Here is a 19,935-nt window from a genome sequence, read left to right as displayed (position 1 = left end):
AGCTAGCAAACGTAGCTACACACAATAAAACCAAAGTTAACATCAGCATGTGAAGTAGCTAGTTAGCTGTAAAATCACCTAAACAAACGGCACTATCAATTTAGGTTTGACATGTGCAACGCCACCATGCAACGCACCCTGGAGTGAAGAGGCAGACAAATAGGAGAAATGTGCTAGACCTCTTAAATGACACATTTCTCCAGGTAGGAATATTGCAAAAATATGATCAGTGGCTCATTTGAAGACAACCTCTCGCATTATGACATCGGCCAGTATTGAAAACTAACATGTATGATAATGTAGATGTTTTTGTGATCTGAAAATATTCCTATTAACTTCCAGTGTAGTGAGATGCTTCATACCACCCAAATGTATGCCTGCTTAAACAGCAACAGCTCAGATACACATGAAAACATGAAATGAAACAGGGAATTGATAGAACGTCGCTCCAAATGGGCGACTCTTTCCTTTAAAGGGGCAGCTGAATTTTTTGTCTCATCTGTGGTATTTTGATTTTAAAAACTCAGGTCAAAAAAAAATGAAATAGCATTGGGTAATATACCACATAACTTCTTATTAGTAATACATTCCTTGTTTTAGAAGCATGATCATTAGATTTTGGAGGGGAGGTTTGGGTGTAATTATGGAGAAAAAACATTTTGGCAAGTAAAAAATTTGAGTGGCTGGTCAATTTTTAAATCTAACGTGACCTGCCAGAGTGGCTGGTGGAAAAAAACGTTTGTTTCAGGCCCTGAATAGGAAAGAGAAAGAGAGACAGAAAGTAGCTGAAGAGAGAGAGTGAGAAAGAGCATATAACAGAGTACAGGACAGAGGGAGACAGTTCTCCGACACTCAGCTCACCTGACGAGGTCGCTGGGCTTTTTGAAGCTCTTGGGGCAGAAGTTACAGCAGTTGGCGAACTTGGGCTCAGTCTCCAGCTCCACCGCTTTGTCCTTGATCTCGCTGATGCGGTCCCGCTCCGCCGCCGACTGGGCCAGCACCTTCTCCGACACCGACGCCTCGTCACCAGGGTCATTCTTGGCCAGCTCCTCCGCCTGCTCCTCCGTGAAGGTTATGATGTTGGCCCGGTTCCTCTTCATCACGGTCTGCTCACCCTCCTCTTCCTCCTCGCTGTCCTCATCCTCCAGCCCTGCGAGAGGAGATGCATTATAGGAGAAAAGGATACACCAGCTCCTTAAGTGTCACTCAACATCAGGACCATGACTCGAACTCAGACCTGGTCCCATTTCAGATGCATTTCTAAATAATTGCTGCTTGTCAATATAAGCTTGTCTGGCAGAATAGAATAAAATATAATATTACTAAAAGTGCTCACTCTATATGGAAGCAGACCAGCTAAATCAAGTATTTCAAATATTTGGAAAGTGTATGTGACCAAGATCTGATTGAACTGTTATGTAACCATGGCTGATTGCCTTTTTCCAGGGGTGTCAAACTCATTTTCTTTCCCAAATTCTTTCTTGGCAGAGGTCTGGAGGGCCAAAATAAAAATGGTGTATATTGCCTTGGTGTCAAAATCCGCATAAAACCTCACGAAAGCTGATACTCATTTTATCCTCACTTTTTTGACAAAATGTGCAAGACAACATCTTCAAAAAGAGCACATCTCTACAGAGTATACACTACATGACCAAAAGTATGTGGACACCTGCTTGTTGAACATCTCATTCCAAAATCATGGGCATTAATATGGAGTTGGTCCCCTTTGCTGATATAACAGCCTCCACTCTTCTGGGAAGGCTTTCTACTAGATGCAGGGACTTGCTTCCATTCAGCCACTAGCATTAGTGAGGTCTGGCACTGATGTTGGCCGATTAGGCCTGGCTCGCAGTCCGCGTTCCAATTCATCGCAAAGGTGTCCGATGGAGTTGAGGTCAGGGCTCTGTGCAGGCCAGTCAAGTTGTCAAACTGAAACAGGAAAGGGCCTTCCAGAAATTGTTGCCACGAAGTTTGGAAGTACAGAATCATCTCGACTGTCATTGTATGCTGTAGCGTTAAGATTTCCTTTCACTGGAACTAAGGGGCCTAGCCTGAACCATGAAAAACAGCCCCAGACCATTATTCCTTCTCCACAAAAGGTTACAGTTAGCACTATGCATTGGGGAAGGTAGCATTCTCCTGGCATCTGCCAAACCCAGATTTGTCAGTCAGACTGCCAGATGGTGAAGCGTGATTCATCACTCCAGAGAATGCATTTCCACTGCTCCAGAAGAGCCCAATGGCGACGAGCTTTACAGCACTCCAGCCGACACTTGGCATTGCACATGACAATCTTAGTCTTGTGCAGCTGCTCAGCCATGGAAACCCATTTCATGAAGCTCCCGACGAATAGTACTTGTCCTGATGTTGCTTCCAGAGGCAGTTTGGAACGCGGAAGTGAGTGTTACAACCGAGGACAGACGATTTTTAGCCCTACAGACTTCAGCACTCAGCGGTTCCGTTCGGTGAGCTTGTGTGGCCTACCACTTCGCGGCTGAGCCATTGTTGCTCCTAGACGTTTCCACTTCAGAATAACAGCACTTCCAGTTCACCATGTCAGCTCTAGCAGGGCAGACATTTTACAAACTCGCTTGTTGGAAAGGTGGCATCCTTTGACAGTGCCACGTTGAAAGTCACTGAACTCTTCAGTAAGGACATTCTACTGCTAATGTTTGTCTATGGAGATTGCATGACTGTGTGCTCGATTTTACACACATGTCAGCAACGAATCCACTAACTTGAAGGGGTGTCCAAATACTTCTGGATATACTGCATCTCTGTACCCATATAATTAAATAGAACACTGACCAATATGGCTGCCATTATCAGACAATCTAGAGCTAAAACAGATATATGACACTAGCCACTCTAAATACAAATGTAATGGTCACATACACATATTTAGCAGATGTTATTGCGGGTGTCACGAAATGCTTGTCTAGTGTATATCTCTATGGCAGTGTCCCAAATACCTCTCCTTCCTCCCCAAGTGTGCACTTGTTCACTTCCCTTCACTGATTTGGAAGGAAATGACTGGTATAAGAAATATCATATAAACTCCTACTAGCCCATACCACCACCAATCCAATGCTTTTAGATTTGTGGGAAGTAGTGAGCGAACGCACACTTTAGGAGAAAGGAGATATTATTGGGACGCACCCTATGTCTGTACCTCTGTCCACTTCGGCGTGGTCCTTCTTCAAGTGCTTCCTATACAGCACGCTGTTGCGGAAGCTGTCCTCACACATGTGACACTTGTAGGGCTTCAGGTGGACGACCATGTGGCGGTTCAGACTGCCGTTGGTGGTGAAGGAAGTGTCACACATGTTACACTTATAGGCCTTCACTCCTAGGAGCGGGAGCAAAGGAGATGAAAATATAAACAACCATATGTTTCATCAGTGTTGACCAATAAAGGTTTTGGTTTCCACAGAGGTGGAAAAAGTACCCAATTGTCAAACTTGAGTAAAAGTAAAGATACCTTCATAGTAAAATACTACTTGAGTAAAAGTATAAAAGTATTTGGTTTTAAATATACTTAAGTTTCAAACGTAAATAATTTCAAATTGCTTATATTAATAAGCAAACAAGACGGCGGGATTTCATTTTTTTTTTTACGTATTTAAGGGTCTAATTTACAAACAAAGCATTTGTGTTTGTGAGTCTGCCAGATTAAAGGCAGTAGGGATGACCAGGGATGATATCTTGATAGGTGTGTGAACTGGACCATTTCCCTGTCTTGCTAAGCATTCAAAATGAGACGAGTACTTTTGGGTGTCAGGGAAAATGTATGGAGTTATTTTCTTTAGGAATGTATTGGAGTAAAAGTAGTCAAAAATTGAAATAGTAAAGTAAAGTACAGATGCCCCACCTCCCGAGTGGCGCAGCGGTCTAAGGCACTGCATCTCAGCGTCCGGGTTAGGGGAGGGTTTGGCCGGGGGAGCTTTACCTGGCTCATCACGAATTAGCGACTCCCTGTGGCGGGCCAGGCATCTGCAGGCTGATTCTGGTCGTCAGTTGAACGGTGTTTCCTCCGACACATTGGTGCGGCTATCTTCCGGGTTAAGCGGACAGTAAACCCTCTGAAAGGATCGGTGTCCAACCATCGGGACGGTTGAGGTAAGTAACAAGAACATTTTCCAAGACATGGGCAGAAAGCTTAAATTCTTGTTAATCAAACTGCACTATCCAATTTACAGTAGCTATTACAGTAAAAACATACCATGCTATTGTTTGAGGAGAGTGCACAGTTATGTACTTGACCAATTAGGCATATTTGAGCAGACTTGATACAACATTTTGAACAGAAATGCAATGGTTTATTGGATCAGTCTACACACACTGCAGCCATCTAGTGGCCAAACTCTAAATTTCACCTAGAGTCCTAAGTCAGATAATGTCCTTTCTCTTGCATTTCAAAGATGGAACCATTTTTATTTTTACAAAAGAACATGTTTTTTCTTTGTATTATCTTTTACCAGATCTAATGTGTTATATTCTCCTACATTAATTTCACATTTCCACAAACGTCAAAGTGTTTCCTTTTAAATGATATCGATAATATGCATATCCTTGCTTCAGATCCTGAGCTGCAGGCAGTTAGATTTGGGTACGTCATTTTAGGCTAATTTTTTTTTTAAGGGGGGTATGATCCAAAGCGGGTCATGTTTCAGAGGACGCATGACTCAACCTTCGCTACCTGGGCCTGATAGGGAGTTGCAGCGATGAGACAAGATCGGGGGGTAAAATACAACAACAAAAGAATACAGATACCCCAAAAAATGAATTAAGTAGTATTTTACACCACTGGGTATCCCAAAGCATTTGTGGCTATAGTATTATGTCATTTCTCTCCACAACCCAGCTGCACAGCCACGAGAGAGAAACAATTATGAAATCGATATTTGACGGTCGCACGTGAACGAACAGAATTCGTCAAATGAAGCACAATGCTTGTCCCACGAGAGGCGTGAGTCTGGGTTGGTGAGATCAATAGCGTGCTATTTTAACTATGCATGCAGTGTTGAGGTACACTGTTCTTACCTGTGTGTGTGTTGAGGTGGGACTTGAGGACCCCTGCTGAGACAAAGCATCGGCCACAAATGTTGCAGCAGTAAGGTTTCTCCCCGGTGTGGGAGCGCACGTGTTGCTTCAGATGGCTGGACTTCTTAAAAGGTTTATTACACATGGTGCACCTGGGTGGGGGGAATCAAAACACACAGGTCGTGTTCATTAGGACTCAAACTGAAGAAAACAGGCTAAAACACGGAGGGACTAACTGACCACCAAAAGAAAACACTACATTTGGTCTGTTGCAAAACATTTTCCGTTGCGTGCCCTAATGAACACGACCATGATGTAACAGAGACGGTCTGTTTCTGTCAATGAGATGTGTATCAATAAAGCTCCTATCAAAAGTCACAAACCATCAGTTAACGATACCGACAACAGGAATCATTTCAAAGTTCCACCACCGATTCACAAAGCAAGTTGAGGTTTATGAAAGTACATCAGACTTTTTGTGAAGAGTGGAATAATTGAAAACCAAACTTTTCTTTGGAGAGGTCACTAAACTCAGCCCGATGGCATCTGTTTGCGCATTCTGTTTGGAAGGTGTGAGTTAATTGTGAGTTATGTGTTGAAGCTCCACCACTATGTCTGCGTTGGATAGATATGTGAATGTATGTGTATACTTATCTAAACAGAATGTGGAGTCTAATTTTGATACATATACAGGACTCCATACAGAGCATTTACACCCAAACTGAAGTCACACCATTCCAGACACTACACTCTTTTCTCACTGCTAAAAACCATAGTCTCGATTTACAGCCGTGTCGTATCTGAAGGAGAAGGTTCAGTAGTTCACAATCTCAAATACACATTCCCTTCCCATATCTATCTAGGTCGTCCTTTCTCTTGTTTTGTCTATACCGCTCCTAGTTTCAGCCTAGACCGGCACTAATAATGCATGGTCTGCTGACGTGGTAGTGATTTATTATTTATTTGTGTTGCATCCGTTCTGAGTGCCGTGGGGAACAACAGAGGCAAAGCTGAATCAAAGCATGACGCATTACTCAGTCCCCTTGCCGTCCCACTCTCTGCTTCCACAACGCAACAACATCAGTGGCTGGTGTCCTCCGGCCTACATATGACGCACACGTTAGCTGGAAAACTAAGAGCTTTGTAGCAACACAAGCCGCCACCGTCACCTCCGCAGGCATCTTGACGCACAAGTTCGTCACAAAACAAAAAAGCGTGTAGCAACAAGCTGCCGCCGGTCACCTTTACAGACCGGAAGCTAGCAGAGTTAAATTCGTTGTCTGCTTCCCAACTGGCAACATATGGGGCCTGGTCATCAGTAGTGCACTAGATGGGGAATAGGGTGCCATTTGGGACACAGTTATTTCATTGCGCAAAATTCTAAATAAACAAATTGAAAGCTAGCGGTAGTGGGGCTTCGAGGAACTTAACAAACGGCTTTAGAAAGAAGGAGACAAAGACTTGACTATATGAGCGGGAGTGTTGTGCGGTGGTAGATTAAAAAACAGCTTGATTCTAAAAAGACCCGAATATGATTTATGTGTCGCTCTCAAAATGGTCACGGTATCAGGGGACAATGACAGCAACGGAGGTGCAATTCTGATAGTGTTATCGTAGCTTTGCATTCCTCGGTGTCGACTGCTAATGCTGTTTACAGCCCTAGAGCACAACTGTTGATAAAGGTGCTAAACAGTGTTATCTGCAGACGAGCCGGGAACCTCAAACAATGACAGAAAGTAAATGTATCTATTACTTGCCGAAAGTTATAGGGCTCGGTCTCGCTTGCTCACACACATTTACATTTTAGTCATTTATCAGAGGCTCTTATCCAAAACGACTCACCGCAGTGAGCGCATACGTTTTTCAAACCTTTTATTTTAGTACTGGTCCCCGTGGGAATCGAACCCACAACTACTGCCATCACCATGCGCTACCAACCGAGCCACACCGCACACATACGCATGCAGACACACACACGTGTACATACAGACACACACACACACACACACACACCTGTAAGCCCTCTTGCTGTTGTCCTCGCTGTCTTCCGGGTCTTGGTAGTCTTGCGTCTGGTCGGACAGCTGGAGGTCTCCTTGGCTAGTCTCCTGGAGCAGGCCACTCGTCTAAACAGAAATATAAGCAACCATTAATTAACTGCATTGTGATTAATCACTGAATGCAAAATATTCTTGACAATATGCTATACAGTCTATTTGAATGGACTACTTAAGGATACAATCAATTCAGCCGTTTACGGCTTGATAGAACACCTGCTAAATTAAAATTAGGGTGGCAAAACAGGCTCTGAGACAGCTTCTATCCCCAAGCCATATGTCTGCTAAATAGCCAGACTGCTAAATGGTACCCAAACTGTCTGCACTAACCCTACGCACACACACTAGACTTTGTATAATAACACCATATACATACATACAATCAATACAAACACACTGCACTGTCACTCCCACGCAAATCCCTCACTCAAACACCACACACGCACACACATTACACAGACTTTCAGACACATCATTTGCTGCTGCTACTCTGCTCTTTATTTTACGTCTATTATTATCTATCCTGATGCCTAGTCACTTTACCCTGCCTTCATGTATATATCTACCTCAAATACCTTATTATTATCTATCCTGATGCCTAGTCACTTTACCCTGCCTTCATGTATATATCTACCTCAAATACCTTATTATTATCTATCCTGATGCCTAGTCACTTTACCCTGCCTTCATGTATATATCTACCTCAAATACCTTATTATTATCTATCCTGATGCCTAGTCACTTTACCCTGCCTTCATGTATATATCTACCTCAAATACCTTATTATTATCTATCCTGATGCCTAGTCACTTTACCCTGCCTTCATGTACATATCTACCTCAAATACCTTATTATTATCTATCCTGATGCCTAGTCACTTTACCCTGCCTTCATGTACATATCTACCTCAAATACCTTATTATTATCTATCCTGATGCCTAGTCACTTTACCCTGCCTTCATGTACATATCTACCTCAAATACCTTATTATTATCTATCCTGATGCCTAGTCACTTTACCCTGCCTTCATGTATATATCTACCTCAAATACCTTATTATTATCTATCCTGATGCCTAGTCACTTTACCCTGCCTTCATGTACATATCTACCTCAAATACCTTATTATTATCTATCCTGATGCCTAGTCACTTTACCCTGCCTTCATGTACATATCTACCTCAAATACCTTATTATTATCTATCCTGATGCCTAGTCACTTTACCCTGCCTTCATGTACATATCTACCTCAAATACCTTATTATTATCTATCCTGATGCCTAGTCACTTTACCCTGCCTTCATGTACATATCTACCTCAAGTACCTTATTATTATCTATCCTGATGCCTAGTCACTTTACCCTGCCTTCATGTATATATCTACCTCAAGTACACCTGCACATTGATCTGGTACTCCCTGTATATAGCTCCCCTCTTGTGTATTTTATTTATTTTGTGTTAGTTAATTTTAGATGTATTATAATTTTGTAAAACTCTAAATCTTTGGGGAAAGTTTGTAAGCAACCATTCCACTGTCAAGTCGGCGCCAGTTGTATTCGACACGTGCGATAAATAACATTTAAATTGGACATTTCCCAAAGTCCCTGTGTTTTTCAGAAATCCCTATGGGAGGGTTTACTGAGAACTTTGGGGAAGTTTTACAACCCTACTCTCTACATAGAGCCAATGCCACGCTATGATGGTGAGATGGAAGCCCCCCGTGGAAGGTGTGGCGGTCAGAGGCTGACGGTGCTGGACTCACCACCTCTTGGCTGGGCACATGGAGCAGGTTCTGGGGGTGGTAGCTGGAGGAGAGGGCCTGAGACTCCAGGGTGCTGGAGTCCTGTAGCTGCTGCACCGTGGAGAACTGGGCCTGGGCATAGCCGTCCGCGGTGATGGTGAAACCTGCACGAGGACACAAAAGGGGTACAGTCAGCACTACAGCATACAAAGGGTTAACCCTGTATGAGAACTTAAGGGACCCTAGCAACTCTAAAGGAGGGTGTACAGTGCATTCAGAAAGTTTTCAAACCACTTGACTTTTTCCACATTTTGTTACGCCTTATTCGAATGTATTATTATTATTATTATTCATGTTTGACTTAAACTGACTTGCCTAGTTAAATAAAGGTTAAGAACAAATTCTTATTTACAATGACGGCCTACCGGGGAACAGAGGGATAACTGCCTTGTTCATGGGGCAGAACGACAGATTTTTACCTTGTCAGCTTGGGGATTCTAGCTCTAACCACTAGGCTACCTGCCGCCCCTATTAATAAAAACAAAATACATTTAAAAAATACTCATCAATCTACACACCATCATCAATCTACACCTCATAATGACCTCATAATGACAAAGCGAAATCTGTTTTTTAGACATTTTTGCTAATTTACTTAACTATTCAGACCCTTTGCTACGAGACTTAAAATTGAGCTCAGGTGCTTCCCGTTTGCATTGATCATCCTTGAGATGTTTCTACAACTTGATTGGAGTCCGTCTGTGGGAAATTCAATTGACTGGACCTATCTATATAAGATCCCACAGTTGACAGTGCACGTCAGAGCAAAAACCAAGCTATGACGTCGAAGGAATTGTCCGTAGAGCTCAGACATCAGTGTCGAGACATAGATCTGGGGAACGGTACCAAACATGTTCTGCAGCATTGAAGGTCCCCAGCAACACAGTGGCCTCCATCATTCTTAAATGGAAGAAGTTTAGAACCACCAAGACTCTTCTTTTGGGGACCGAGTGGCGCAGCGGTCTAAGGCAGTGCATCGCAGTGCTAGAGGTGTCACAACAGACCCGGGTTCGATCCCGTATCACAACCGGCCGTGATCAGGAGTCGGATAGGGTGCCACACAATTTCCCCAGCATTGTCCGGGTTAGGGGAGGGTTTGGCCGGGGTAGGCTGTCATTGTAAATAAGAATTTGTTCTTAACTGACTTGCATAGTTAAATAAAGGTTAAATCACATTTTTTAAATCAGAGCTGACCACCCGGCAAAACTGAGCAATCGGAGGAGAAAAGGGGATACCTAGTCAGTTGTACAACTGAATGCCTTCAACTGAAATGTGCCTTCCACACATTAACCCAAGACCTCAGAGAGGTGCGTGGGGCTGCCTTAATCGACATCCACATCTTACAAGAACCCAATGGTCAATCTGACAGATCTCCACTGTGGAGATGGGAGAACCTTCCAGAAGGACAACCATCTTTGCAGTACTCCACCAATCAGGCCACGATAGCCACTCCTCAGTAAAAGTTACATGACAGCCCGCTTGGAGTTTGCCAAAATGCTCCTAAAGGACTCTCAGACCATGAGAAACAAGATGCTCTGGTCTGATGAAACCAAGATTGAACTCTTTGGCCTGAATGCCAAGCATCACCTCTGGAGGAAACCTGGCACCATCCCTACGGTGAAGCATGGTGGTGGCAGAATCATGCTGTGGGGAGGTTTTTCAGTGGCAAAGACTGGGAGACTAGTTAGGATCTAGGGAAAAATGAACTCCGCAAATTACAGAGAGATCCTTGATAGAATCCTGCTCCAGAGAGCTCAGGACCTCAGACTGGGGTGAAGGTTCACCTTCGAACAGGACAACAATCCTAAGCACACAGCCAAGACAACGCAAGAGTGGCTTCGGGACAAGTCTCCGAATGTCTTTGAGTGACCCAGCAAGAGCCCAGACTTGAACCCGATCTCTGAAAAAAACTGAAAATAGCTGTGCAGCGGTGCCACTTCCCAGCCAACCTGACAGAGCTAGAGAGGATTTGAATACTTATGTAATAGTGACATTTCAGTTTTTACTGTTAATACATTTGCAAAAATATCTAAAAACCTGTTTTTGCTTTGTCATTATGGGGTATTGTGTGTAGATTGATGAGGGGAAACAAATATTTAATCCATTTTCGAATAAGGCTGTAATGTAACAAAATGTGGAAAGGGTCAAAGGGTCTGAATACTTTCCACATGCACCGTATACACATGTGGAAGCTTGAATTCGAAGGACGAGCTCATTGTCATGGCTGTAAGGGAATGAATGTGTTTGATACCGTTCCAGTCATTTTAATTCCAGGAACCTGTCCTCTGATTTCTCCCACCACAAGTCTCCACTGGTACACAGCTTGAACCTTAGAATAGATTAATTGATTACAGAGATAGGAGTGGATTTGAAAAGCCTCACACTTCCCAACAGGAGATGCACCACAGCACGAAATGAGTTAACCCTGTACATCTGGATATCTGGCTAGAGGCCTTTGCCAAATTAGGAGGAGGACATTAATTAATGACTTACTGCAAACATGGCTAAAGGTGTGATTGGAAAAGTTCCTCAAAAGCTAATTAAGGATTGCAACGGCTCTTCCTCCTACAACGCGCCATTAACAAACTGATGCTTCCAGAGAGCCCATGCCGCCAGTCTGTGCGCGCGTGGGGACAAAGACTGTGCAGGAAACTTCCTGTGCCACCAGTCGGATTGTCTTCGGGTGCAAATTAGGGGACTCGCTGAAGCACACAGTCCTTCATTAAAGCTCCACTCACTGATATTAATGAACGGACACGGTTCGTTAAAATGCTGGCAGACGGCAGAGAGAAGTACCCGGATTCCTCTAATAATTCCTTGCTTTCCTTCTTGAAAAGAACAAGAGAGGAGAGTAAATGTGTAGAAGTCCACCTGGTGGAGTGCCACACACATGCTCACGAGAAACACACACACACACACACACACACACACACACACACACACACACACACACACACACACACACATCAATATCCTTCCTGCTGTCGGTCTCGGGTTTATTTATGACATCAAACTTTTTACTTTATCAAAACTATACAGAGAGTATAGGGAGGCCTTGGATGTGGCAGGAAACCTGTCGAAAGAGAACGTGTTCTAGTGTTTGATGCACCTCTGTAGGAGGGGGAGAGCATATTGCTGTGGGCAATAGAGGCTGGATGCAATCGTTACGGAGACAAAAGGTTAGGCTACCCATTGTGAAAATGTTACATCTGATGTGCCAAGCAGATGCTTTCTGACAGTCCTCGCTGTAAATGGGCTCTTCTCAGCCAGAGGTCAGAGGCAACCATGGCGTTTGTCCATTACACTGGATTGAGACAGCCCGCGGGCTGCCAACGCGTGTATGTGTGTGCCAGTGCATAATTTACCCCGGGTTAACTCACAGACATTGTTAAATGTACCGAGAGAAAGGTTTGTATGGCACTACCATGCAGTGTGTGTTTGTGTGTGTACGTGCATGAGTTACCTTGAGTAAGTGTTTGCTGGTCAAAGCCAGGCTGCGGGAGTGTCTGTGTCTCAAACTGGCTAATATTCTGAGGCAGAGCATGCTGGGTAGTCACAAAGGTGTCTGGAGTCAAGAGGGGGAAAGATAAGAAGACAGAGGAACAAAGCAGGTTAGTCTGGGTAGACTGTGTAAATAAAAGACCAAAGTATTACAATTCACTTAAAAACGGCTGCATTGGACCTTTGTCTCAACATCAAATAATTACTGTGGTTTTTTTTTCAATGAAAATGGTCAGAAAGAAACAAAACCCCAAAATACTGTAGCTTCTTAGCACAGAAACATTTCTCCAGCAAGAAAGAAAACAAAAAAAAAACATTTTGCTAGGACTGTGGGGGAGTGATTTGAGTGGGGAGGGGGAAACAAAAAAATGGGCACTTATCAGCAGAGAAGTATGGAACTCTTTCTTATTGGTCTAGTAACTAATTTACCGCATGGTGATGTCAACATGGAAGGCAAAAACTCCCTCCCACCAAAATAGGTAGAAAGTTCAGGCGTTCTTCTCAAACAGCTCTTACACTAGAAGGTCATTATCATCATTTTCACACTATTATTCCAACCTCATAATGTGGAAATATATATAAAGCACAGGAAAAAAATCCCGCTTTCGACTGCTCTAGGCCGTTAAAGCAACACAGCACGCAGACAGCTACAAGAGAGCAACTCAGGTTTCAGTTGTCAAATTGGGGTTCATCTTTAATTTACTGTCGGCCTTTGGACCCCAGGCTAAATGTCAAGCACAAAGCACTGGAGAACTAGAGATGCTTCACGTAGAGCAAGTCCAGTTTTTCTTTGTACTTTGTACTGAGAGGAATTATAGACTATGTATCTTAGATGGTTTTTATTCGGCCAGTTCTACCGTGCACGGTGTTTCAATTCAAACCTTATAGATGGCAATCAGGATTACCCTCGGAACAGAGGTTTCCATCCTGGCAAAATGAAAGTCATATGAACATATTTTTTGAAAGTTGAGATTGAGAGTCTAGAGAGAAAGGTCACAAATCAAGTCTCCATTTTCGTTTGCCCTCTAGTTTTTTGAATGGCAAAAAGACTGCCACTGACAATAGTGACCTTTCTTGAAGACAGACAGGCGAATTGTCCTCTGGAGTACCAACCTGATTCCAGTTTGCTGACCTTTGATCCGCCTAAAGCTCCCCAGGCCCAATCACTGTCACACTGTGATACTCAGACTGCATTCCAAGTGGCTCCCTATTCCCTATATAGTGCACTACGTTTGACAAGAGCCCTTTGTGGGACTGCAGAGACCAAGAATATTATCCTACCCAATCTGAGATGGAGAAAAAAATACTTTCCTTTCCTGACTCAAACAGCCTCTCTATGTCGACTGTTGTTTGGCGTTTAACTGAGGCAAACATGATATGACAAGGCAATTTTGTAGTTCGAAGGTTGACCTGTACAGGTAACTGCAAAAAAAAGAAAAAAGTTAAGACCAACATAAAGTGTCTTAATAGGATGTTCGGCAATCACGAGCCGCAAAAACAGCATCAGGGTACCTTGGCTTATATTCTACAAGTGTCTGGAACTCTATTGGAGGGATGCGACACCATTCTTCCACAATAAATTCCATCATTTGGTGTTGTGTTGATGCAGTCTCAGGCGCCACTCCAGAATCTCCCATAAGTGTTCAATTGGGTTGAGATCTGGAGACTGACACACCCTTTAAACCCCCAATGCTCCTTTCAGACCCCTCTTTCAAAGTCACTGAAATCTCATCTTCTGGTCATGGTAACCAAAATAATGGGCAACTGGGCATTTTTATACATTACCCTGAGCATGATGGGATGTTAATTGCTTAATTAACTCAGAAACCACATCTGTGTGGATGCACAAGCTTTCAATATACTTTGTATACCTCATTTACTCAAGTGTTTCCTTTATTTTGGAAATTACCTGTATATATTACACTGAACAAAAATATAAACACAACCATTTTGAGACATCTGTGGCGTCGTGTGACAACACGGCACATTGCAGCCTTTTATTAGCCTTTTTATTGGACAAAATTTGAGAGAAATAAGATTTTCGTGCGTATTGAAAAATTATGGGATCTTTTATCTTTTAAAGTCTTGGTTTCTGTCTAGTGTGAGCCTGTAATCGAACCCACAAATGCTGATGCTCCAGATACTCAACTTGTCTAAAAGCCAGTTTTATTGCTTCTTTAATCAGGACAACAGTTCTCATCTGTGCTAACATAATTGCAAAAGGGTTTTCTAATGATCAATTAGCCTTTTAAAATGATAAACTTGGATTAGCTAACATAACATGCCATTGGAACACAGGAGTGATGGTTGCTGATAATGGGCCTCTGTACGCCTATGTAGATATTCCATAAAAAATCTGCCGTTTCCAGCTACAATAGTCATTTACAACATTAACAATGTCTACACTTTATTTCGGATCAATTTGATGTTATTTTAAATTGACATTTTTTTGTTGCTTTTCTTTAAAAAACAAGGAAATTTCTAAGTGACCCCAAACTTTTGAGCGTTAGTGTGTGTGTGTATATGTATATGTATATATATATACACACACACACACACACACACACACACACACACACACACACACACACACACACACACACACACACACACACACACACACACACACACACACACACACACACACACACACACACACACACACACACACACACACACACAATTTTTAAAATTATTTTTTGTGGATCAAATCAAGAGGTTATCTGTTCTCTCTGTGAATGGGTCAGGGGTTAGCTCATGCATTTAAGCCTTTTTTTTATACAAATGTTACGGTCTTAAGCGATAGCTCTAAAAAGGACTTGATTGAAGGCTGAGAGGACAAATACTAATCTAAATCATGTACAATGGTAAAGCTAGGATAAGTTTATTTTTTCCCCTCTTTCAGGTCTCTTTTCTTTTACTCACCGTGAACTCGTGAGGATTGAAGCTTGACCTCTGGCCCAGTTTCATTTGTTGTGCTATGCTCTTCTCTCTCTCTGCTGAGGTTAAATATAGCATATGTTGGAACGGTTTTAAAATGTTAAAAGCTACAAGGTCAAGGACGTGGTTCCGTCAGTCACATACCATGAATCCTAACGAGACGCAATCCAAAAACTCATTGTATAGAAAAACCCATTGGAATAACAATTCCAAGAAAGGCACCAATAAGAAAAGAGAAGGTTTCTGAAGATCCAGCGTTGGGATGGAAATAGCGTTTGAGTAAGGGACAGATAAAAAGTGAAATAAATGGACTTACTATTTGGAGTGGAGGAAGGAAGAGAGATGGAGGAGTTACACAGACGGACAGAAACCCAGATTTGTGCCCTTTGCCCTCTTAAAAGAGTGTTGTTTAGAAAGATATTGATATTCAAAATATGAATAAGATTCCATATTCAACAGTTCCTTGCTTTATTTGCTAACACAGTTGTAGCGAACCATTGTCCCTGAACATGAAACACCTTGCCGTGTAGACTGGCCAAATGAAAAATACAGTCTAAGATCAAGAGAGACGGGTGGAGAGCAAGAGTATCTCTGTAGAAGTGTCTGTTGAAGTTGGGATGGGTTCAGACACCTTCTAGGGGTGGATCACTTTGTTCGCATCATCCTTTGTACAGCCAACATAGAACTACGTGGATCCCCCAATGAAAGTTAGAGGGATGTGTACGGGGTCAATTTCACACCATATGATTTGAATTCAAAATCAAATAAATTCGTGAACATGAAAAATAAAGTTGAGAATGTAAACATATTTTCGAGGACGTGGGGAAATAATTGATGTTGAAATCAAAAAGCCAAACAATTGAAAGCAAAATGTATAGAATTGTAAACAAAAATAAACACATCAAAAGCAAAATCCAAAAACTTGTAAGCAACTAACTTCAAAGCAAGAGCAAGACTCTATGACAAATGAGGAAAAACTAGCGGACCAATAGAGACTCATTGTCTACGCCTCCCTCTAATAATGCCAAAACTCGCAATCAAAAAGACTGGCAGTGAAAGCAAAGGGACAGACATCAAAAGCAGAGATATGAGTAGCGTAACCAAAAGGTAGTACATGCTGGCAAGAGTGTAGGAAAAATGTATTCAATAGGATTGGTTGCTGGGAAAGTTTCACCGAAAAGGATTTTTGCAAATGTTTTCAAATATATATTCTTTTAGCATTTGTCATAGTTTTGCTCTCGCTTTTAAATAAATTATTTGCTTACAAGTTTGTGCATTTTGATGTCTTATATTAGTTTACAATTATATACATTTTGCTTTCAATTGTTTGGTTTTTGATTTCAACATACATTACTTCACCCGTTCTCGAAAATATAATGTTTACATTGTCAACTTTATTTTTCATATTCACGATTTATTTAATTTTGAATTCAATACACATGGTGTGAAATTGACCCCATTGATGTGGCAGCAGGCCTATAAAGTTGTGACATGATTGTCATCGACATGAAAAGACTATGTTCAGACTGCACAGAATCACTGATCTGGCAATCACCATGCGTCCCTAATAACTATGTTTTACGTGTTCAAGACCAGTGAGTCTGTGCCTTGTCTAAACTGATGCCTTCTAACATGCTGACACTCTTACCCTCTTCCTGTCCCAGGGGCTGGTCACTCAGCTGGGTCTCCAGTGACACCTGTTGGCCGCCGTCCACCACCTGCGTCTGGCCCAGTTCCAGCATGCCCTGCTGCTCCGAGCCCACCGTGGGAGGAGCCTCCTGCTGTAGAGTGCCGTCCTCCAGCTCCACCTGCAGGTCGTGGGTCACGGTGGTGCCATCCATGGGATCGTCCAACGGCAAGGGCTCCGGGTTCTGCTGTTGGTGGAGCTGCTGGGCCAACTCATACCTGGGAGGGGGAATGAGGAGGTAGATTCAGGTTGCTTACTACTTTGACCTACAAAACAAACAGAAATCAGCCATTTCTTATGGAAAGATTTGACATCTAGAGATTTAGAGTTGACAAAGATTAGATTTCACACAAATATCAGCAATGTGACAATAACCAAATTGGGAGAGCGACGCAGTGCTAGCCACTTAGCTAGCCAGTATTATTGATCACAGTTTTTACTTTTTCCACCTGGTCAGATCACATGACCTAAAACAACTCTGTGCCCGACAACGCATGAGCATTACTAACCTGTGGGTCTTCATGTGCTTCCTGCAGTTGGGTGAGGACTTGAAGGTCTTCTGGCAGTAAGGGCACATGTAGGGCCGCATGTCGCTGTGGGTGGTCATATGGCGGCGCAGGCTGCCGCTGGTGGTGAACGTGGTGTCACAAATCAGGCACTTGTAGGCCTTGAGGCCCGAGTGGGTCCGGATGTGGGCCTTCAGCACCCCCGAGGAGGCAAAGCCCTTACTGCACTGGACACACTTGTACGGCCTCTCTCCCGTGTGAGACCTGATGGAAGAAGACCGAACAATGTTAATATCATGAGACAGACCGTGCATTCAGAAACTATTCAGACCAAGACTTTATACACATTTTATTATGCTACAGCCTTATTCTAAAATTGATTACAAAAAATATATGTATATATCCTCAATCTACATACAATACCTCATAATGACAGGTAAAAAATATTTTTGCATAGTTATTACAAATAAAAAACTCGAAATTGAGCTCAGGTGCATCCTGTTTCCATTGATCATCCTCAGAAGTTTCTACAACTGGGAGTACACCTGCAGTACATTTAAATGATTGGACATAATTTGAAAAGGAACACACCTGTCTATATAAGGTCCCACAGTTGACAGTGCATGTCAGAGCAAAAACCAAGCCATGAGGTCGAAAGGAATTGTCAGTAGACCTCCGAGACAGGATTGCGTCGTGGCACAGATCTGGGGAAGGGTACCAAAAAATGTCAGCAGCATTGAAGGTCCCCAAGAACACAGTGGCCTCCATCATCCTTAAATGGAAGAAGTTTGGAACCACTAAGATCTTCCTAGAGCTGGCCGCCCAACCAAACTGAAAAGGGCCTTGGTCAGGGAGGTGACCAAGAACTTGATGGTCACTCTGACAGAACTCCAGAGTTCCTCTGTGGAGATGGGGGAACCTTCCAGAAGGACAACCATCTCTGCAGCACTCCACCAATCAGACTTGTATAGTAGAGTGGCCCAACAGAAGCCACTCCTCAGTAGAAGGCACCTTAATAAGGACTCTCAGACCACGAGAAACAAGATTCTCTGGTCTGATGAAACCAAGATTATATTCATTGGAATGAATGCCAAGCATCACGTCTGGAGGAAACCTGGCACCATACCTACAGTGAAGCATGGTGGTGGCACCATCATGCTGTGGGGATGTTTTTCAACGGCAGGGACTGGGAGACTAGTCGGGACCGAGGGAAAGATGAACAGAGCAAAGTACAGAGATGAAAACCTGCTCCAGAGCACTCAGGACCTCAGACTGGGGCGAAGGTTCGCCTTCCAACAGGACAACGACCCTAAGCACACAACCAAGACAACGCAGGAGGCTTCGGGACAAGTCTCAATGTACTTGAGTGGCCCAGCCAGAGCCCGGACTTGAACATCTCTGGAGACACCTGAAAATAGCTGTGCAGTGATGCTCTCCATCCAACCTGACAGAGCTTGAGAGGATCTGCAGAGAAGAATGGGAGAAACTCCCCAAATACAGGTGTGCCAAGCTTGTGGCGTCATACCCAAAAAGACTCGAGGCTGTAATCGCTGTCAAAGGGGATTCAACAAAGTACTGAGTAAAGTGTGATATTATTTTTTTATTAATACATTTGCAAAAATTACTGACAATGTTTTATACATTTTGCTTTGTCATTATGAAGTTTTGTGTGTAGATTGATGAGGGGAAAAACAATTAAATCCATTTTAAAATAAGGCTGTAAGGTAACTGTAACGGTTTTCTTCTGATGAAAGAGAGGCGGACCAAAATGCCGGGTGGTGGTTATTCATTTTTTAAATAAAGATGACTATACATGAACAGACTATACAAAACAAGAAAAGTGAAAACCTAAACAGTCCTATCTGGTGCAAACACAGAGACAGGAACAATCACCCACAAAACCCAACACAAAACAGGCTACCTAAATATGGTTCCCAATCAGAGACAATGACTAACACCTGCCTCTGATTGAGAACCATATCAGGCCAAAAATAGAAATAGACAAACCAGACACACAACATAGAATGCCCACCCAGCTCACGTCCTGACCAACACTAAAACAAGGAAAACACATACGAACGATGGACAGAACGTGACAGTAACAAAATGTGGAGAAAGTCAAGGGGTCTGAATACTTTCTAAATGCAGTGCATCATCACAAGAACAGAAAGGCCCTCACACTGAATATGCTCCCAAAGACCACCTTTACTGACAACGTTTTGATCCGCAAGAATCTCCCTCTGGTCATATCACAAACACTTTGCATATCAACCCTGGGTATAGTAGAATGTTATGAATGTAATGTTATGACAGGTGATGTTATGACTGGGTGTGTTATGGTCAATGGCTCAAATTAGGGAGAATAAATATTTTGATACATGTCAAGGGACTCGAACTTGCAAATC

The 19,935-nt window shown here is 42.8% G+C and overlaps 1 protein-coding gene across 1 annotated transcript in view; it reads right to left on the bottom strand.

The window, feature by feature from the left end:
- The window catches only part of LOC124004869 (zinc finger protein 236-like), a 95,129-nt gene that overhangs the window by 33,530 nt on the left and 41,664 nt on the right, over positions 1 to 19,935 (bottom strand). The window contains 8 exon segments of the mRNA XM_046313696.1: positions 862 to 1,150; positions 3,173 to 3,349; positions 5,044 to 5,195; positions 7,057 to 7,166; positions 8,858 to 9,000; positions 12,360 to 12,461; positions 16,986 to 17,242; positions 17,534 to 17,794. Coding sequence (XP_046169652.1) covers positions 862 to 1,150; positions 3,173 to 3,349; positions 5,044 to 5,195; positions 7,057 to 7,166; positions 8,858 to 9,000; positions 12,360 to 12,461; positions 16,986 to 17,242; positions 17,534 to 17,794 — 1,491 coding nt within the window.

Source organism: Oncorhynchus gorbuscha, linkage group LG19, assembly GCF_021184085.1.
Source record: "Oncorhynchus gorbuscha isolate QuinsamMale2020 ecotype Even-year linkage group LG19, OgorEven_v1.0, whole genome shotgun sequence".
Classification (NCBI taxonomy): Eukaryota; Metazoa; Chordata; class Actinopteri; order Salmoniformes; family Salmonidae; genus Oncorhynchus; species Oncorhynchus gorbuscha.
The sequence above is the reverse complement of the archived record's forward strand: the minus strand, read 5'-3'. Positions and strand labels throughout refer to the sequence as shown.